This window comes from Camelus ferus, chromosome 6 (genome assembly GCF_009834535.1).
Source record: "Camelus ferus isolate YT-003-E chromosome 6, BCGSAC_Cfer_1.0, whole genome shotgun sequence".
In the NCBI taxonomy this organism is placed as follows: domain Eukaryota; kingdom Metazoa; phylum Chordata; class Mammalia; order Artiodactyla; family Camelidae; genus Camelus; species Camelus ferus.
The window spans coordinates 75,145,230-75,167,383 of NC_045701.1; the positions used below are offsets into that span (position 1 = coordinate 75,145,230).

General features: G+C 40.5%; 2 protein-coding genes and 1 non-coding gene across 11 annotated transcripts in view; 2 read left to right on the forward strand and 1 right to left on the reverse strand.

Annotated features, from left to right (window-relative positions):
• CEP128 (centrosomal protein 128) overlaps positions 1-7,029 on the reverse strand; it is a 357,186-nt gene extending 350,157 nt beyond the window's left edge. For 5 of the 7 annotated variants that reach the window (XM_032482451.1, XM_032482457.1, XM_032482456.1 and 2 more), the window contains exons 1-2: positions 6,847-7,029; positions 4,887-5,042 (exon numbers count right to left, since the gene is read on the reverse strand). The gene's annotated coding sequence lies outside the window, so the exon portion shown is untranslated. The remainder of the gene's footprint in view (positions 1-4,886; positions 5,043-6,846) is intronic. The other 2 variants (XM_032482452.1, XM_032482454.1) reach the window with 2 other exon arrangements.
• Positions 7,030-15,995: 8,966 nt separating this feature from the next.
• LOC116664620 lies at positions 15,996-16,102 on the forward strand. The gene has a single exon (XR_004321138.1). It is a non-coding gene; the product is annotated as a U6 spliceosomal RNA (small nuclear RNA).
• A 3,310-nt stretch (positions 16,103-19,412) lies between these two features.
• Positions 19,413-22,154, forward strand: part of TSHR (thyroid stimulating hormone receptor) — a 127,976-nt gene continuing 125,234 nt past the window's right edge. For 2 of the 3 annotated variants that reach the window (XM_032482458.1, XM_032482459.1), the window contains exons 1-2: positions 19,413-19,664; positions 19,949-20,270. In XM_032482458.1, coding sequence (XP_032338349.1) covers positions 20,068-20,270 — 203 coding nt within the window. In that variant the 5' untranslated portion in view covers positions 19,413-19,664; positions 19,949-20,067. Of the gene's footprint in view, positions 19,665-19,843; positions 20,271-22,154 lie in introns of those variants that run through there. The other variant, XM_006184272.3, reaches the window with a different exon arrangement.

The following is a 22,154-nucleotide window of genomic DNA, read 5'->3' on the forward strand; positions in this document are numbered from 1 at the left end:
TCCATGGATGAAGCCAAGCAGACTCAGCACTAGGCTCCATTTTGCTCTCCTTGCTCCAGCACCTCGGAGCACAAGGGCAGACTCACATGGACCAGGGCCCATCAAGCAGAGAGCGGGGGCATTTCTGGAAAAGGCTATGGGGCATACAAAACGACTGCTTACTCAGACACAGGAAAAAAACTAGTCACTGTTTAATTATATGCAGGCCAGTTGTTAAAAATCAGTGCAGTTTTAAAAGAAAATAAAGTTACTTAATAACCCTTTCCCTAACTCACCAGCGGGATGACAACGATATTTTAGATTACACACCTACACAGATTTCCAAAATAAATGAGGCAGTTTACAAAATTGAATTAAACATAAAACATATCAAGATTAAAAAAAAAAAACAAAAAAACCCAAGAAAAAAAGAAAAGAAAACTTACAGAGAAACGGATGCTAATAAACAGGAGAGGGACTTTTCACTTATAGTTAAGCCATAGAATTGCATTCTCCATTTGCTAACAGATAAATACAAACTACACGATTCCCAAAACAGCAGACAAGAATGAAGTCCTCTGGGGCTGCAGACAACCCCTAATAATTGTTCAGACTGCCCCAGATTGGGCAAGAGATCAGCCTAAGGAAAGACACAACTAGAATCCCTGAGCTTCTGACAACATTTCTTTTAAATCAGAGGATGAAAACTGGAGAACTACAGACATAATCCAGCCAACCAACATGTACCTTAAAATAATGCTCACTATGTTACACAGCTTCCAAGTGGCAGAGTTGAATCTTGAACTTTCCTCAAGGCCCAGATTCCTAAACACGTATCCCTTCTCATTACCAAAGGCACTATTCATAGTTCTGGACTTCTCCTAACTCTTTACTAGCCACCATAATGGTTTCTCTAACTTTGAGTCTTTTCCTATCCATTCCAACCTTCGCTGACATTCCATTGCCCATGTGATTGAATCTAGGTTCTTGAATAAAGAATTCAAGACCCTCAGCAAGCCACCCTTCTCTTAACAAAAGAACCACAAGATAGAAGGCCCACATTCAACTGTTACACCAGCTATTTTCTCCTACCACTTCCTTCCCTCACTGATGTCATTAGTTCTGACTAAAATGCTGTCTGCTGTCGACTACTATCACCTATTTAAACTCTGCTGGGAAACAAGCTGCTGGAAAACAAGCAACTAGAAAATAAGCCGCACCTAAATTTCCATGAGTTTAAAATATTGTATTCACACTTACTTGCTTAAAATGCACATGCTTGCTTTGTTCTAATGTTTTACACAGTAATGAAATTTGTAAGGAGAAATCCTGAGATTAACCGTAACGGCATGAAGGAGGGCAGATATTTCCTTAGGGTAAAACAATGGACGGTCCTGGAAAGCCAGATCGTCAATTAACAGAACTTTGTTCTGGCATGAAAGTATGCTGTTTAACCTGAGAGAAGTATTTTCTAACTCGAGATGTCCCAGAGGCAATAACAGGATAAACTTAGAAAATTTGCATACCCCCCCCCCCAGGGTGATTGTTCCTGGAAGGGACAGGCCTGAAATTAATCAGTTAACCAGCAAGTAGAACTTAGTGCTTATCGCACAGAATATCTAAAGCCCCACCTCTTTGATCACATTTTTTTCTGAACTGTATGTATATGCCTAATAAATATGATGTTGACCAGGCTTTCTGAGCTCTAGATCCACGAGATCTTGAGTCCCCTGGTCCCATCTTTGTTTTTTACTTTGTCTCTTTGTTTCTTAAGTCTTGCATTGTTCAGGTCCCGAGCTGCGCTGGACACAGCAAAATTCCACTCATCTTTCCAGATGTAGGTCATATAGTACAATCTCAGTGAAAACTTCCATCTCCAGCCAGAAGTGATCTTTTCTCCCTCTGCATTCTTATAGCTCTATATTTATACTAAGATATTCATTAAACATGTCCATGAAATGTAATTATTCGTAATAATTCTTTTTCAATTTCTCAAATATGTTATGCTCATCTCACCATCATACGTATGCTGGATTCACCGGCTAGCATATTCTTCTCATCCCTATTCCTTTGACTAACTCTTACTTTTCCTTCAAGTCTCAGTTCAGAGGAAACTTCCCCTAGAAGCCTTCCTTCACTGCCCTAACCCTCACCCTGGGCCAAGTGCCCACAGTGGACACCACCTCACACAGCCCAGAGATAGTTAACTGGCTATTTACTTGTCTGTCTCCCTACTAGACTCTAAATCTCATCAGAAGTTCTATTTACTTTGTTCATGATTGTTCAACACCTACTCTAGTGCCTGGCAATGTAGTTGGAACATTTTTTAATGAATTTACAATTCAATTTACCATATTACACTGTCTGATTAATCCAGAAACAAATTTCAAAGTAAGAACTTTGCAATTGGTAAGTACTAATTAAATAATTATTGGATGAAATAATTCTTGCTTTACAGTAAATAACCTAGATTATCTTAAGTCCTCAAATAATATGGACTCAACTGAAAAATAGTACAAAAATAGTACAAAGATACATGATAATATGTCTATTACAAAGTAAACAAGGACAATTCATTAATTATGTTAAAACTTGTAACTGAATCAAATCTTGGAGATTTGCTTGAATTATTTCAAATCATTTTATCATTGTTATTTGCATCTACCTACATTCCTCTATTATTTATCTGTACTGTGAAGCTCTATACTCCATCTTTTTATCATCTGTGTTCATTTTCAGTACTGTTTTAATGTACCAACTGGTGTTTATTTGAAAACCCATTTTTGCCATTTAAAGCCTTCATTCTCCCACCATTAAGCCCTTTCCTCCTTTCTACAATCTATAAAATTGTCCATCTCTTCTTCCTTTAAAATAATAATCATAGTACATTTCTTCCATGGTGTCTCTCTTCATTAAGAGCCTAGTTCAGGCTTAGTTTTGATTCACCTATCCATTCGTCTATGAGCTCATTCATTCATGAGCACCTGTTTCATTGTAAACACTGTGCATAAAGTAGATTCTAAGAGTTCATCAATGACATGGATTCATGAAACCACAAATACTCCCATCTCCCAAACAACCCAGGCACCAGCACTGTGCAGACCTACAGTAAGGGTTATATGAATTTCAGGGAGGTGTTAGTATCTGTGAAAAACCTAATAAGCCTCTTAGGATCATTCATAATTACTGATAATAAGACACCAGAAAATAATTCATAATTATTGACAGTAAGACACCAGAAAACAATTGTTGATAATAAGACAAGGTTAGAAAACTAAACATTCAGAAAAATATTTGCATTATATTGAAACCAAAGGCTTTACTGTATCTCTAAAAACAAACAAAACAAAACAAAAACTGAAAAAAGAACATTTCAGGATAAAAGCTGCAAAGGATAAACAGGCAATTCACAGAATCCAAATGGCCCTAACAAACGTGTAACATACTTTACTTCACTAATTGAAGAATTGCAACTTAAAATAATGATAATTCTTTTTTAACTGTTTTGTACCTAGGAAAAAAGCTCTCACTACCAGGGCTGACAACTTGCACATCTTGCTGTAAGAATATTAACTAGGATAGCTTTTCCAGAGAAGAATCTGGCAAGCAAAAATAAGCAATATGTATAGATTCTACTTCTATGATTATTATCCTAGGAAAACAAAAGGCAATGTAAGTATACATCTTAAATGCACACATATGTAAAAGAGTTTCATTGCAGATTTATAGTAGCAAAAAAAAAAAAAACAAACCCCTACAGATCCACTGATAACTGATACATTAAACGTACCTAGTCATTTAGACTACTGTATAGCAATTAAAAGAGACAAAGTAAAATTCTGTGCTGACATAATAATTACAAGAAAGAAAAACACATTATAGAATAGTATGAAGATACTGAAACATTTCCCATGAGAATCAACCCAATGACATTAGTACATGAGTAACAGTGAATCTACTCTAGATTACTTTTATATTATTCCCAAATGTGTCAAGCCTGCAGCTGAAAATTTCTGGACTAAATTATCTTATCAGGCCCCTCCAGTTCTAATATGCTTTAATTCTAAGAACTTTTTATGTATATATCTTGGACAAAGTGTTATTACAAGGCCCCAATGGGTCCTCCTTATACGTTTAAGTACCCTTTATGAAAATGAAATGTGAAAATGCTAAATAGTGCCCAGAATTTTAAATCTATGTTGCAAAACCTAAGTTAACACTATATCCTTGACTATCAATGACAGTGCATGTTGAATATGTGCATTTTATAGATATTGCAAATATAATTATCTCTTATTTCAATAATAATGTAAAAGGCATTACATCTTGAAGAAAACTAAGAAAGATAATAGAACCCTTTGAACATTTAAAGAGATGAATAATGGTAAATTTTGCTTATATGGTACACAATCTAAAATACTAAACGTAAACCAAATCCTATTAGAGGGCAATCAGAGATCACAATGTAGCCCCTTTGTAGTGGGCAGGACTGGGATTTGGAGTCAGAAAACCAGGGGATGAAGATCACTCTTTTGGCTCCAGAACCCCAAGCAAATCAAATAACCTGAGACTCAATTGTCTCATCTGTAAAATGAAGGTAAGCATAATAAATGTACTATATGCATAACATGTAAAAGGTGCCTAATGCAGTGCCTGGGACAAGATAGGGTCTCAAATACTTGTCTGCTAGAAACAGGTGCATCACTGTTGCCTTTACTGAGGTATCTTGAATTTGTTCTCTTGAATTCTTGTAAGACTGCATGTACAACTATCCTATTTAATTTTGATGCTACATGTTAGAAAGAGGTTTCTTGCCCCCTCAAAAGCCTATTTGTTGACACATTCTTTTCCACTATAAATATGCAAAAATGTGTTATCTCAGAAACTCAGGGAGAAAGCATACTTACAAAGCACACCCCCAAAACTCCGTGTTGCTGTCCTCTGAGCTCAGTGCTCTTCTTAGGCACATATGCCTGCTTCCTATCATTTCTTCATGAGGTTCAGGGCAAAAGGCCTAGTCAAGTGGATGATCTTTGGTTGCCCCTACACTTTCCCCAAACCACCTACAGATAAATGAAACAAGGGGGTAAAACACACCTACAACCTTAAATTTTTTCAAACAAGATAAAAATAAGCTTACCCTCACTATGTACAGTTTATGTACATATCACAGAATATATCACATCAGAGAACAGAGAAAATGCTCCTTGGGTCATGCAAAAGTCCCACTGAAGTCACAATAATTTCCAAATGCCCAGCCAGCGTACTCCTCACTGGTGACTTCCGGCCACACCTGGTCATCCCTTGGGCTGGCCAGATCATGTCACAATGTGAATCACAGCCCAAGTCTATCCCTAAGAATGTCTATCAGTGGGGAAACTAAATGAGGCAGGTAATGAAATTAATGTTACTTCTGAACTTAATGGTTCAGCTGTTATCTCTAAGCCAGCAAATGCACTAAGTGCGAGCACTCCTAAAGGAAACATTTTACAGGCTGTCCAGTTCTTCCCACATTCAGTACTGCAATCAAGTAGGTAAAAGTAAAATGTCTTTGATTATAAGAAAGAACTGTGGACAAAAATACTTCCAATTTTTTGTGTCTGCTTTCAAAGCAGTCTCTAAGAATCCACAGAAAGTTATCCAGAGAACTGGTAGTTGTCCACATAAAAAGTAGATCTGGGAAGAACACATCTATAAATATCTCCAAGGGTAAAAAATGGTCTGGAAAAGTTAATCCAAATCAACTGTTAAGATAGAGTTCAAAGGGACCCAGGCCATGCAGAGGCAGAGAGGACACACGTATGATTTATACCTCACTCTTTTAACAAAGCAGCAACCTTCCCTCCATGAGATGAGTCACAGACACACTCAAATTTTCTCTGGGCCCACATGAAACTACCAAAACTTTAATCTTCTATCTATGCTGCTCAATAGTCATTGGCCATATGTGGCTACTGAGTTCTTGAAATCTGGCCAGTTTGAACTGACACATGCTATAAATGCAAAATAAACACTAGACGTAGTACTATTTTAAAAAAAAAAAAAGTTAAGGATGACTATATGTTGAAATGAAAACATTCTGAATATATTGTTTTTGTGCCAAAGTATTAAAATTAATTTCCCCAGCTTCTTTATTACTTGTTTAGCATGGGTACTAGAAAATTTTAACTTGTGTGTGTGGCTCATACCATGTTTTTATTAGCACAGTTCTGAATAATTAATAAAAATAAGTAACAAATACTGAGCACTTTCAATGAGCTAGGCCCTGTGTTAGATACTTCACATAATACTTGGAACAAGGCTACAAAGAGGCTTTACAAGACGTCTGTGGAAGTGACTGAACTCCATCAAACCAATAAAGGATGCCGGTGGAATTCAATATCAGGTGTTCCCGTGAAATAACTCAAATAAGGAACGATTAACAGCTGGCTTTGGGGCAACTCCCACGTTGGCAAAGGAAAAAGTCACTAACACAGCGTTCCCAACAAGTACAAAACGTCAAATTATATTCCAGGCCAGGGAAGTAAACACCAGAATGAGGCCAATCTTCTTGACAGCTCAAGCTTCGTAGCTGCCACTGGCAAAACAAGATGCTCTCAAAAGGAGGACGATGAAGTTCAAATTCACTGTATAACTTGGCCAGGATCTGACTATGGACACCCACGCCGAGGGAGGTGGGCGTCGGGATGCCAGAGACGCCGTCTCCTCCAACCTTAGCACTCACTACACCCACCCACGGCCCTACCCCCCATCTCCGCGAAGCTTTGGGGTCCCCACGCCTGGGACGAGGGGAAGCGGGACCTAAAATGTCCACGATAAGATAGGGAAGTGGTAAAGAAAAGGCGAGGGGGCGGCTAGGGCAGGTACCTGAGACAGAAGAGGACCCCGGGTCCTTAATGCCAGATCATCGCCGAGGCCTTACCCGGCTCCCCCGGCCACCAGAGACCCAGAAGGCGTAACTGACCGGACGCTGCGACGCAACCGACTCTGCTCTCCCCGGACTCGCAGCTATGGCAACTTGAACTAGCCGCCCAGCTGAAGCAAGTGTACAGGGCCCCACTGCTACCGCTTGGCCTTCTGGGAGTTGTAGTCCCTCTCATGCTCCAAAGCAAGGAGTTACTAAGGGAGAGAGGCCCTAAGAGAAACTACAATTCCCAGGATGCCATACGCCGGGTCTTCGGGTGACTTTCCCGGAAGAAGCCCGATTAGCGGCACCTGAGTCCCTCGGCCGCTCCCTCTTGCCCTGATTTTTCTGTTTTAAAGGGCCAGTAGCTACTATAGGAGACAAACCCAGACAGTTACATGGGGATAGCCTTACCTCTAACGCTAACGTAATCAGGAAAGTCTACGATATTTAGTTTTTTAAAAATAAGAAAAATTCAAAGTAGTTGCAATAGTAATGTAGACTATGTTTCTTTCACTCCTTGAGGAACAGGGAAGCGTAGTTTCCAGCGGTAAATGTAAAGTTCCCCTTAATACCAGGGCCCAATGTCTTTTTCTGAAGGTTTACAAATTCTTAGAACTGGAAGGGAACAGAAACGATTATCTAGTCCAACCCTTTAGGCCTGGAAAGAGTGACTGGTCTAAAACCACATAGCTCGTTAATGGCAAACCCAAAGTATACGAGGCTGTCACTTCATGACTGCTGCTACCTTCAGTCTAGGGTGTCCTCTCGTCGTCATTCTAGAACATGAGAGAGACATATTCCACGCAGAGAAGTCGGTTTCAGTCATGAAAAAGCAATAATAAAAACCTCAACAAATAACTGAACTTTGGAAAAGCTAAGAAGAAGTGAAAATCAAATTATGTCAAGCAGAGCCCTTTTCCCTTCTGCTCTGCCAAAAAGACCTTTGATTTTTTTCCTCCTCAAAACTAAAATCAAATTTCACTTTATCTGTGAAAGCTTCACTGGCTACCTCAAGAAAAGCAAGATCCCATTTTTAAACTACAGACTTTCCCTATTCTAATAATTCCATACTGTAATTATCCATTTCCTAGTTGGTCTCCTCAACTAAGTCCTTCAAACAGAGGGACTTAATCATGTAAAATCATTCTCCCTCTTCTCAGCCTTTCCTCACCTCACATTTTCCCTTCATCTCTCCCTCTCCCTTTCTCCCTTTCTCCCTCTTTCTCTCCCTCCCTCCTTCGCTATCTCTCCCTTTCTCCGTCTCTCTCTCTCTCTCTCTCCCTCCCTCCTTCGCTATCTCTCTCTCCCTCTCTCTCTCACCGCTCCTTGCATCTACCTGCACACACACTATCATAAATACCATTCAAATATTTCCTCTGGCTAACACTGAGAGGTAAAAGCTATTTTATATTCAGTTTGAACTTAAAATAATTCTTCCTAAGACCTACCTATGTATTTGCATCTATCTTCAAGCTGCTTGCTCAAAGTTGTATTAAAGAAAAGACTCCACTTGATACAGAAATTAAGATAATTCAGAACAGCCTTAGACTTGCCCAATGTACATGTGGAAGCATAACTCTGTTTATTTGTTAACATTTTGATTTTTCAAAACAAATACATTCATTCATTTAATTCAGCAAATGTATGCTGAATCTTTCTAGGTTCCAGACATTGTATTAGACACTGAAGAAGAAATAAAAATGCGTCTTCATGCATGGTCTTTGTCTTCATGTTGCTTAGAGTCAAATGAGGGAACTAGATTATTAAACAAATTATTACAAGTCCAGGTGAGAGTACTGCATAGGTTTCTATGGATAGACATAAAAGAGAAATTTCCTGAGGAAATGATATCTCATCAACTGCAGGAAGGATGACTACCAAAAAAGCTAACGTAATCTTCATTAATAAAAATTGATTTTTCCACAACCTCCCTTCCCTGCTCCATTCACATTTAGAGAATTGTATTAAATTCTGGGGACCCCATTTTTAAAGTGCTATTAACAAAACAGAACAAAATAAGTTGATACAACTGGGACTGATGGGTAGAGAATCAGATTTGAGTTCATTATGGTGAAGAAATTTTAAAATACATTATTAAATTTACAACAGCTTTCTGTCATATGATGGGTTCTAATACACAGCTATGCTATCCAGAAAAAACATAGTGAACTCAGATCATAGAATCTTTCTCCTGTTTAACAAAAGAGATAAAATAAGGCCAATAAAAAAGATTTTACATAAAATGTGACTTGTAAACCCCCAAATGATCTTTACTGCCTTTAACTGATAAGACAGGCACACGTTATCCAGCCCCAAAACCACACTCAAGCTGAATCACCTGAATTTATACTTGGAAAAAACCCCAAGGGCTATCACCTGCAGCACACAGTCTTCTTTTGCAAACAATGTAAGGAGAGGCACAGAGAGGCTACATGATGTATTTGATTTGCTAGGGTTGCCATAATAAAATACCACAGGCTGGGTGACATAAACAACAGAGGTTGATTTCTCACAGTTTTGGAAGCTCAAGTCCAAGATCAAGGTGTCCCCAGGTTCAAGTCCTCCTGAGACCGCTTTCCTTGGCCTGCAGATGCTTGTCTTCACTCTTTGTCCCCATGTGGCCTTTTTCCTGTGCAGACAGTTACCTGGTGTTTCTCTGCTTATAAAGACATGTCATGTTGAATTAGGGCCACGCCCTGATGACATCATTAAACCTTAATTACCTCGTTAAAGGCCCTATCTTCAAATACAGTAGCATTGAGGGTTAGGGCTTCAACGTATGGGTGGAGAAATGAGGGGAACACAATTTAGTGCATAACATCATTTCCCCAAAATTGCCCTACCCGGGACCAGCGCCATCAATGATCCTCCCACCACACAATACCTTGATAAAAGCAGATGTGGCAGATACTTTTTACATACAGCACCCATATGGCCCCTTTACTGGGCTCGATCTTACTCACAGCATTGGGCACCCGAAGCCTTGTTTGTATTATACAAAGCCCCTACCTCTCTGACCATGGCCAACTGGACAAGGGGTAGATACCGGAAACAATTGGGGCTAATCATGCTTTTTACAGTTGGGACATTTAATACTTTACCTGAAGAGTCTTGATATACAGGTAGAAGCTGAGCTGTCATAGTGAGGTGACCATCTTCATCTCTGTTCAAGGAGAAACTGCAGAGAGAGAAATACATGAGGAAAGCAGCAGGGGTAAACTGTGCAGCCCCAGATGAAGTAAGCCTGAGAGAACAGAGCCTTGGTTCCTGACAACTTCCAGGTTCCTGGCTCCAATCCCACGTGTATGGTCATAAGTATTATTCCCACTTGTATATCCTGGACTTGTGTCCAGGATACACTAGAGGTGGCTGGAGGTGATTAAATACACATATTCTAGAGCCAGACCACTTGGGTTCAAATCTTAGCTATAATACCTAACAACTACGTGACCTTGAGCACATACTTAATTACTCTGTGCTTTCAGTTCTTCCTCTGCAAAATGTGGATGGTAAGAATAGTACCTAATGTGTAGGGTTGTTTGAGAATAAAATAAATTAATGTGTGTGAAGTATTTAGCCCCGTGCCTAGCCCATAGGAAGCATTTAATATAGGTTAGCTGGATACACACTATGATATCTTAAAATCTTAGTTCCATGAACATTGGGACCTTCTTTATTGTTTTGTTCTAGGTAGTTAGAACAAAGAGTATACCATGTTGCTTTGTGATGATTTCCCTTTGAAATCCAAAGAGCTTTGACTAAGATTACACTTGGGAATCCTAACGGTCCAGCCTGTGAGATCTGAGGTACTAACTTCACATCTAATTTTTTGAGCAGTTTCATCAAAAACACTTTTGAACCATGTCAAACATTAAACAACTAGACGGGTGAATCAATAAAGAGGTTCTGGGATGGGGCTAGTCTGAAATCATTGGCATGATCCTTATAACTTAACTCATGTAGAATGGATAAGCTTTGAAAAGGAAGACACCTATTGCATGAGAAGCTGCAAGGTGGCAGACAGAAGAGTGCTATTTCAAATAGAAGCTGTGTTTCACCAACACCATGAAAACTCATATTACTGTGAAACAATAGCAGAAAACTGATTATTTCTATGTGACAGAAAAACATATTTGAAATACTAACCGAAAGTTTTTCCAAGTATTTTGTCTCCCTTGGCTCCCTCAGCTACCTGTCTCCATTTCATCCAGCTGAGCTCTGCTATGCTCATGGCTCAGAGAAGGGATGTGACCACAGGAAGTAGAAAAGGAGAGGAAGTGAAAGAAAAAAAGAAGAAGAAAAAGAAGTAGTCTCTTCATGATGTTTGAGCGTTAAGCATATAGATTCTCAAATTATACTGGCTACATAATTTGTGGGTCCCAGTGCAAAATGAAAATGTGGGGTCCTACTCAAAACTGATTGCAGATGTCAAAATGGTAAGAGCACAACATTAAAGTAAGATAACGGCTTTCTGAGTGGAGGGTTCTGTGCAATCACACAGATCACAAACCTTTGAAGCCAGTCCTCTTTTCAGAAAGGAGTTGTGGTATAAGCAAAGAAACAGGAAGAAAATATGAACCAGAGTAGTCCCCACTCAAAAAAAAGGTATTCTGCCCAGAAATGCGATAGAAAACAGAGAAGAGAGCCTTAGAATGGCAGGCTGGGGGCTGGAGGAAGCCCTGACGGTGTTCGAAGAAAGCCCTCGTCCATAGAGCATCCAGCCTCCCTCAACCAATGACTATTCATAGCCCGAACCTTGCTGACCAGCACATTGGCATTAGGGGAGGATGTCCCTTCAAAGAGTCTGCATTCTGCCCAGTGATTTTCCAGCCCAAGTAATGACCATCTGTACCACTAGACTTGCTTGGTTTCATGTAGCCATAACAGATGGTCAAGATCCCTTGTAATATCACAGGACAATTATAAATCCTAAGAAGGAAGATGGAGCACCAAAATGGGGTGCTATGGGTAAAGTCAAAAGGAAATCCCCAATATCCTGATTTATTTGGACTGAATGGCACTAAATCAAAATTCTCTTTGAACCAAGACAGTGGTGAAAGCCACTCTCTTTATACCAGCATGAAATGATCATAAATGGTTGTTGACTCTTTCTGCACCAAGTTTTCAAGCTGATGCAAGTCTAAGAAGAGTTGAAATAAAAGAAAAGATATTGCAAATACGGTACTGCCCACTACCCCACTACTCAAAGAATCATCCTCAGCCATTCATTGTGTAGAACTGTTGATCCCGTAATAGTCTTTCCAGCCACACACTTCCTAATTATAGGTATTTGCCATTGTCGAGAACATCACAAATATAAGACACAGCAATTTCTATGCATTTAGATAAAAAACAACTATTAATGTCCAAAACCAAAACTATAAGACACTTTTTGCAGCTAAATAATATAGCCTATGTGTCACTTTAATGGTCACGTTTTGAAAAAAGACAAAACACATAGAGGAATTCATTGCTAAATATCACTTTCTGATATTTGGACCATGCTAATGGTTCTCCCACAAAAAGGAAAATGTAATATTCTATAGCCGTTCTCATTTACCTGTTACATTTAAAAGGATTTTTTGGCGTGTATAATGGATCTGAGTGCAAACATTCTCTATTTAAACTGATTCATCTTATCATCTAATGTGTTTATTTGCCCCAGGTTTAAAGTTATGCTAAGGAAAGAAAATTGCCTTATTGATTATCATAGCAATTTGTTGAGCAGGACGTAGAACATAGAAATTTGTTGATGGCTTGTTCCAATTTGCTAAATTGAAAGAGGTTGACAAGAAAATTTTGCCGACATTATGACTGCCACAAAGCCAATTTTTTGCTGTCTAAATCTTGATTAAAACGTTACAGATTTCAGCATATCACTTTTGTTTCCAGCAAAGATGAAGTAGCAGAGACCAGATTTATTGTACACAAGAATCAAACACAAATACAGGCAAAATATATGGAACAATGCTTTTCAAGACAGTAGATAGCAGACAAAGAAGGACAAAGAGACAGAGAACAAAAAAGGCAGGCCTTATGACTGCCACAACTTACTGGAGAGACTTTCTAGGCCATGGTGCAAGGAGAAAGAACCAGGTAGAGCCCCACGGATGTTCTGAACTGAGGAGACAGAGCTGAGAGTCTGGGAAGACCAACGTAGCTGGAGTTTGCAGAACAAACCAGAATAACTCCAGAGAACTCCCTGGAGTGTTTAGCAGAGTATGAATCATCACATTTACGTGAAGAAACTGAGGCTGGAAAAAAAAACACCTAACAAGACTGGAGGGGAAAAAGTACTTGTAGCTCATGGGACCAGGAATAGTGACTATTCTCACCAGCCAGACTGAAACACCTCATAATTCATGGAGCATTAGGTAGAGTCTTGCCTCAGGGGTGGGGAATAATTAGCACCACATTAAATGCTACTCTGGTCCCATCTAAGAAACTTTGAAAGCAAGATCCAAAAATATCAAACTATTCGCAAGTAATTTAATCATATGTGACAACAAATCTCAAGTTTATACAAAATCAAACAATTCAGCACCAAAAGGGGTAAAATTCACATCAGCCATCCAAAGTTATCACGCATACAATGGAGAATGAAAATGCAACCCATTTAAAGAAGAAAAATCAACTACTCTAAACTGACCCAGAAGTGAAAAAAGATGCTGGAATTGTTAAACAAGGACATTGCTGTGGGTTGAATTTTGTTCCCCAAAAAAGACATCTTGAAGTTCTAACACCTGGTACCTATGAATGTGACCTTATTTGGAAATAGAGTCTTTGCAGATACTCAAGGTAAATTGAGGTTATAGTGGATTAGGATGGACCCTAATCTAATGACTGGTGTCCTTATAGGAAGAGAGAAATTTAGACACAGAGACACACAGAGAGAATGACTTGTGATGACAAAAGAGAAATTGGAGTGATGCAAACCCAGGGATATTAAGGATTGCTGACAACCATCAGAAGCTGGAAGAGGCAATGAGATATCCTTCCCTAGAGGCTTCAGAGAGAGAACACTCCTGCCAACACCTTGATTTTGGACTTAGAGCCTCCAGAACTGAGTAAATTAATTTCTGTTATTTTAAGTCACCAAGTTTGTGGTCCTTTTGTTTCAGCAGTCCTACAAAACTAACACAGACATCAAAACAGTTGTGTTTTAAATGTTCAGAGAGTTACATAGAAGCAGGGAAAATATGAGAAGGCCCCACTTGAACTTTTAGATATGAAAACTTCACCTGAGATGAAAAATACACTAGTAAGATTAGTGGCAGATTAAGCATTTCAGAAAAAGAAAAAGAAAAAAAAAGAAAACTGAATTTGAAAACATAGCGAAAGAAACTGTCCAAAATGAAAAAACAGAGAAAAAAAAAAGAAAAAAATTTATGGAAAAAGCACCAATGAGTTCTTTGTGAGACAATTTCAATCAGCCTAATATAAGTGTAATGATTGGAGTCTCCAAAGGAGTAGAGAGAGATAAAGGGATAGAAAAATTGTGTGAAGAAATAATGCCTGAAATTTTTTCAAAATATATCATGATCAAATGGGGTTTATCCCTGGAAGGCAAGATGGGTTTAACATTCAAAAATCAATGTTGTTAAAATGGCCATACTATGCAAAGCAATCTACAGATTTAATGTGATCTCTATCAAATTACCCAAGACATTTTTTATAGAACTAGAACAAATAATCCTAAAACTTACATGGAATCACAAAAGAGCTAGAATTGCCAAAGCAATACTGAAGAAAAAGAACAAGACTGGAGGAATAACCCTCCCAGACTTGAGACAATACTCCACAGCAACAGTAACCCAAACAGAGTGGTACTGGCACAAAAACAGACATATAGATCAAAGGAACAGAATAGAGAGTCCAGAAATAAACCCACACACTTAAGGTCAACTAATCTTTGACAAAGGAGGCAAGAATACACAACGGAGAAAAGACAGCCTCTTCAGCAAGTGATGTTGAGAAAGCTGGACAGCTGCATGTAAATCAGTGAAGTTAGAATACTCCCTCACACCATACACAAAAATAAACTCAGAATGGCTCAAGGACCTAAACAAAAGACAAGACACTATAAACCTCCCAGAAGAAAACATAGGCAAAACATTCTCTCAACACAAAACTTAGCAATGTTCTAGAGCAGCCTACCCAGGCAGTAGAAATAAAAGCAAAAATAAACAAATGGGAACTAATTAAATTTAAAAGCTTTTGCACAGCAAAGGAAACCTATAAACATAACAAAAAGACAACCTAGGGAATGGGAGAAAATATTTGCAAATGATGCGACTGACAAGGGCTTAATTTCTAGAATATATAAACAGCTCATAAAACTTAACAAAAACAAACAAACAACTCAATACAAAAAAATGGGCAGAAAACCTAAAGAAGCATTTCTCCAATGAAGACATACAATTGGCCAATAGGCACATGAAAAAATGGATGAACATTCCTAATTATCAGAGAAATGCAAATCAAAACTACAGTGAGATATCCCAACACAACAGTCAGAATGGTCATCATTCAAAAGTCCACAGACGATAAATGCTGGAGAAGGTATGGAGAACAGGGAACCCTCCTACACTGTTGGTGGGAATGGAGTTTGGTGAAGCAGTTATGAAAAACAGTATGGAGATTCCTTAAAAAGCTAAAAATAGATTTAACCATATAATCCAGCAATCCCACTCCTGGGTATATATATATCTGGAGGGAACTGTAATTTAAAAAGATACATGCACCCCTATGCATTCATAGCAGCACTATTTACCTTGGCCAAGACATGAAAACAAACTATATTTCCATTGACAGATGACTAGATAAAGAAGTTGTGGGATATATATATATATATATATATATATATATATATATATATATATATATATATAAAATATATATATATATTATATTATATTATATAGAATACTACTCAGCTATAAAAAAGAATAAAATAATACCATTTGCAGCAATATGGATGGAACTGGAGATGTCATACTAAGGGAAGTAAGCCAGAAAGAAAGAATAATACCATATGATATCAGTTATATGTGGAATCTAAACAAAAAAAAAAATGAAACAAATGAACTTATTCACAAAATAGAAGATTGTGCTCGCTTGGGTAGCACATATACTAAAATTGGAACTATACAGAGAAGATTAGCACGGCCCCTGCACAAGGATGACACGCAAATTCATGAAGCATTCCATATTTTTTTCAAGATTTGCAGATACTAACTAATATATATAAAATACATAAACAACAAGTTCATACTATATAGCACAGGGAACTATGTTCAATATCTTGTAGTACCCTATGATGAAAAAGAATATGAAAAGGAATATACGTATGTATATGTATGACTGAAACATCATGCTGTACACCAGAAACTGACACAACATTGTAAACTGACTATACTTCAATTTTTTTAAGAAATCCAGATACTGAACTGTTCCAACAACCTGATCTTTGAGATGGCCTTTTCTTAAAGTACATACAATAAAACTTTAAAAAAAATCAATCATTGTGATTCACTACATTAACAAACTAAAAAAAGAAAATGCTGACTCATCTCAATAGATGCAGAAAAAGCACTGACAAAAAACTGATGTCTATTCCTAATTAAAAACTCTCAATGCTCCCAGGATATGGAACTCACCTGGGCAGGCACCGCCGCTGGGCTTGGCACACAGGAACCATGCAAGAAGCCCTCATTGCAGAATACCCTTCGGTTCCACCTGTTGGTCAGAGCTGCCCCTGAGCATCTCAGAGCAGAACCTGAACTAACAAGTGGCAGCTCCTGGGCAGGTCTGCGACCCAGGGCTTCATGGTGCGCCGCCTCTCTCCGCCTGTTCTTCCAGAGGCTTCCAGCATGGCGGCCTCTGGCAAGACAGGGCGCAGGGCCCGCGATAAGATTCACCACAGGGCCACCCACGACACCTCAGCCGCAACCAGCCACCGGACCAGGGCTACAACCAGCGACCAGACCAGAGCCACAGCCACTGGCCAGACCAGCGCAAGCCCAGGTCCGGCTACCTGCGCGGCGGCCTTCCGTTCCAGGTGGGCGGACGGAGCGCACCGGCACTTACGCAAGGGCTGAGACGCCGGGCGAGGGGGCGCTAATGCACCCAACTCCCCGGCTGCAGTGCTGGGGTGCCTCACTGCGGAGATCTCAGAGCTGGCGGGAAACGCAGCCGGGGACAAGAAGAAGATGCAGATACCCCACCCCACGCCACCTCCCCCTACCAGCCCCAACTCCCGGCACCTGCAGCCGGCCATCCACAGCAATGAAGATTTCAACAAGCTTCTGGAAGACGTGATTATCTCCCAGGGAGGCGTCGTGCCCAACATCCAGCCCAAGCTGCTGACCAACAAGACCAGCACACCCAGCTGGCAGAAGGTATCCACCAGCGGCAAGAAGTCCTCCCAGACCTCCAAGGAGTACGGAGGGAACCTGCTCCCCACCACCAGCACCCAGTCCTCCCCTCCTCACCCCTCCCCCAACAAAGGCCCTTTAAACCCCTCACCAAAAGACCTTTCAGAATAAATGCATTATTTTTCCATGGGGCGAGGGGAGGGGAGCCTCTAAGCAAATGAGAAATAAAAGGAAACTTTCTCAACCTAATACAAGGCATCTATGGAAACTATCGGTAACATCATATTTATTTCCTGATGAAAGAACAATTTCTCTCTTATGATTAGAAACAAGATGATGTCTGCCCTTATTCTTTCTACTGAAAATTATACTGGAGTTTCTAGTCTGTGCAATCAGATAAGAAAAAGAAATGCAAAGCACCCAGATTAGAGAGGAAGAAGTAAAACTGTTTTCAAACAACACAACTCATTTATGTAGGTAATCGAACAGAATCTACCAAACAGCTTTTAGAACTAACAAGTGAATTTAATGACATTGCAGCCCAGCTGTCAGATGACTTCAGCCCTAGCTCTCATTTTGTTTGCAACTTCACAGTAGACCTTGAGTCACAGCATCCAGTTAGGCCACTCCCAAATTGCCCCACAGAAAATATGAGATGATGAATGTTATTTTAAACCAATACATTTTGGGGCTATTGATTATGCTCCAACAAATAACTAATACAGGCATTGCAAACCTGTTCATTCATTTAACATTTACTATTTACTAACTCTGAGCTAGGCACTGTTTTTGGTGTTAGGGACACAGTGGCCAAAAAAATCAGTAGAGTTCCTGATTTCATGGAGCTTACATCTTGATGGGCATGGGAGAGCAGCAAGAGGCAGGCAATAAATGAGTAAACTAATCAGCAATAATGACCAGTGATAAGTGCTTTGGTAAACTAATATGATGGAGGTGGGAATCATTCCTTTAGGCAGGATTTCCAGGGAAAACCTTTTGAGGAGGTGATGTTTAAACTAATACTTGAATGATGTGAAGATTTGGAGACAGATTCTTCCAGCCATAGAGTTCAGCAATAACAAAGGCCCAGACGTAGTACTAAACCCGCCTTGTTCCAGGTCCAGCAAAGTGATGGTGAGGGCCCAATCGTGAAATACAGGGATGAGCAAACTTGGCTTCTGGGTCAAATCCTGCCCAAAGCCTGTTTTGATATAGCCTACAAGCTAAGAATGGCTTTGACACTTACTATGATTTATATAAAGTTGTATTTTAAAAAAAAGGAGGAGGAGATGTGATAAAGATTGTATGTAGCCCGAAAAGCCTAAAATATTTACCATATGGTTCTTTACAGAAAAAGTTTACCGGCTCCTATAGTAGGACTTTATTGGTCAGTCTAAAGAATTTATTCATAATTTTATTTTTTAACTTTTTATTTCTTCTTTTTATTGTGGAATAGTATTCCATTATGGCTGTATCACTGTTTGTCTGGCTTTTTTATCCATTACCTAGTGGAAGGACATTTGAATTGTTTCCAGTTTGGGGAGATTATGAATAAGCCACTACAAACATTGAAATACACATATTTTAAGTGTACAGTTCAGTGAATTTTGGTAAATGCATACATCCACGTATGGCCAGTCTACTTAAAATGTAGAACATGTTTATAACCCCTGTGAGTTCTCGCTTGTCTTTTCTCAATTTCCATCGCCATAGCTTTCCTCGTCCCAGAAGTTTATACAAATGAAATCATTATAGTATGTGAGTTGATTCTCCTTTTACCGCCCAAGAATTGAAGGCTTTTAAGAGGGAAATTGGCACAGTCTGATTTCTATTTTAAATTATCTTTTTGGCTACTGTGTGAAGAATGCTGAGTAGATGATAGTGTGCCACTTTAGTATTCTTTTTCTTCCCATCTTCCGTGGGAGGAAATGGCTCGTTAAAATTCCTGGGCAGACCAGAATTTACAGGTCGGCGTCAACTCGGTATAGCCGGGCTGGATTCAGACTCCCATTCAAGGCACTCGAACTGTTTCTGCTTTCCCGGTTCCGCCCAGCAGGTGGCCCCAGAGCCCGGCTGCTGCCCTGCGCCTCCCAGTCGGCGCGCTGCCGCGGGAGCCCCGCGCTGCCGCGGGAGCCCGGCGCTGCCGGGCGACTCCTCGCGGCGATTCCGGCGCGTGTGGCGGCGCGCGACCAGCGGTCTCGGTTTGCGCTGAAGTTGCGGAGCCGCAAGGATCCCCAAGAGTTGTAGCGCCTCGGCTTCGGGCGCACCTCGGGCCGGCGAGCCATGTGTGCCCGCCTCAGACCCTCAGCCGAGGCGACCTGGGCCAGGAGGAGCTGAAGTTGTGTAGGACCCGCGGCCGCCCCGGGACCGTCGGTTCCGCTGGAACTTTCTCTGGATAGAGGGTGCGTGCGGGCGCATCCCGTAGGCAGCGCTTTTAGGAGGCTGCCCGCGCGAAAAGGTGGCCCGTCGGGTTAAGAGACGAGGAAAGGAGAGGGCTTCCGAACTAGGCTTTGGGTTGAAGTAAGGGGAGGTTGGAAACCAAAGGGGACCGGTGTTGAGCGGCGGGGAACAGACGGAGCAGGCTGCGTGGCTTGGGGCAAGGAAAGCCAAGTTAGCAAGCTTGTTTGGCTGAGGAGTTGCCTAGGGATACGCAGCACTTGACAACCTCTTCTTTCCTCTTCTCCAGCCTCCTCCCAGGTGCTGAGGTCACAACCCCATCCAGTCCTCCTTCCTCCCACCCTCTCTCTCTCCCTCAGCCTGGGGGAACCCGAGGCGCAGAGGCTGAGAATGAGGCGATAGTGGAGGATGGAGAGATACAGCCTTGGAGACCCGAGGAAAATGAGGCCGACGCCCCTGTTACAGCTGGCGCTGCTTCTTGCCCTGGCCAGGAGCCTGAGGGGGAAAGGGTGTCCGTCTCCGCCCTGCCGGTGCCGCCAGGAGGACGACTTCAGAGTCACCTGCAAGGATATCCACCGCATCCCCAGCTTACCGCCCAGCACGCAGACCCTGTGAGTACCTGGGAGAGGAGAGGGTGAGACCCAGCGGCCAAAGGCAGCTGGGAAAGGTGAATGGAAGTGCACACACAGAAAGAGCTTGAGAATAGGCCAAAGGGGGTGTGTGTGTGTGTGTGTGTGTGTGTGTGTGTGTGTGTGTGTGTGTGTGTGTGTGTGTGTGTGTGTGTGTGTGTGTCTATGAAGAATAAAAACTCCATCGACCAAACTTGGGATTACTGACACCCCAGTTATTTATAACACAGATGAAGTTAACAAAACTTTAGTACAAGATGAAAAGTGAGAATTGTTCTTTCTAAAGAGCTGCTCTTCTGCACTTTGCCTGCTCCCAGACCTGGGTGAATCTTATTATACTTCAGATGTAAATAATTAAGATTAATAGCAACTCAAGAATTGATCCTTTGGGTGATGAAAATTGCAAAAAAAAAAAAAGTGTTTCAAATTCTAGTCTTTCTAGATGGGAGAGGTCTCTTGATTCATCAAGTAGTTGACAAAATTTAATCAGGGCTCTCTTTAAAATACAATCGTCACTCGGTTTCCATGGGGAATTGGTCCCAGGCCCCCTGTGTATACCACAATCCAGGATGCTCTATGTAGTATTTGCATGTCACCTAAACACATCCTCCTGTGTGCTTTAGATCATCTCTAGATTATTTATAATACCTAATACAATGTAAATGTTATGTAAGTAATTCTAAATACACTGTAACTCTACATAAATCATTGTACATACGGTGTAAATGCTATGTAAATAGTTGCCAGTGTGGGGCAAATTTAAGTTATGCTTTTTGGATCCTTCTGGAATTCCTCACCCCCACCACCCCCCAGGAGTATTTTCAATCCAGGGTTGGCTGAATCGGCAGGTGTGAAACCTTTCCATACAGATGGTCGACTGTATACCCTTTATACTTTGTATGAAGCTAACTTTGTATGAAGTATCTGAGTTAATACTCAAATGTGAACCACCCACTGTTAAACTGCATCCAAAAATCTCCTTGGGAGTAGGCATGGTAGAGGTAAAAGAGATGAAATTTCATAAAATGCATGTTTTATCTGTGTGTTAAGTGTTACCAAATTAGAAATTTGATGTTAAATAAGTTTTGTGTATATCTTTTCCTTAATAGACATTTAGATCAATGATAATTGAATGGATAATTATAAAAAGACCAAGGGAAGAAGGCTTTCTTGAATGGTTAAAAATAGAACAGTAAGAAAGAATAGTAAAAACAATCTAGGTTGGTTAAGCCCAGTTAATGTGAGAAAGCACAGGTTATAAAGAAAATGTAGATAAATGGAAAGCAGTGGTGAAGTTGTATGTACGATTTCCTCAGAAATTTAGCTCATAGAAACAGTCAGCAGTAGGTTATGAGTGTTTCACCACAGGTGTGTATTTCTGTGCTGAGATACCTCAGTTTCTTCTCTCACCTGGATTAATTAATGCAGTGACCTCCAAACAGTGCTTCAGTCTCCACGCTGACACCATGGAATAGAATATGTTCTCATCTTCTTGATTAAACCCCTACTTTGACTCCTCGTGGCTCCCATGATAAAACTGTTTTGTACAGCCTACCAGATCCTTTAAGACCTAGCCCAGTCTTTCAGTCTTCAGGGCTCCTTCTCTATCTGACTTTCCATTCCTAGTGAACAGAATTCCTGGCATTTTCCCCAAAGTTCTTTACTCCCACAACTGCCTTCCCTCCCACATTTTATTCCCTCTGCCTAAAGCAACTTCTCCCTTTTCTTCAACTGGCTAATGCCTACACCAAGGTCCAGATTAGGGGTCAACTTCTTCAGAAATCCTCTCCCAACCCATGACCCTTAGGCTGGGTGAGCTATCTTCCCCCACAGCATTCTGTGTGTGAACCCTATCCTAGCCCTTAC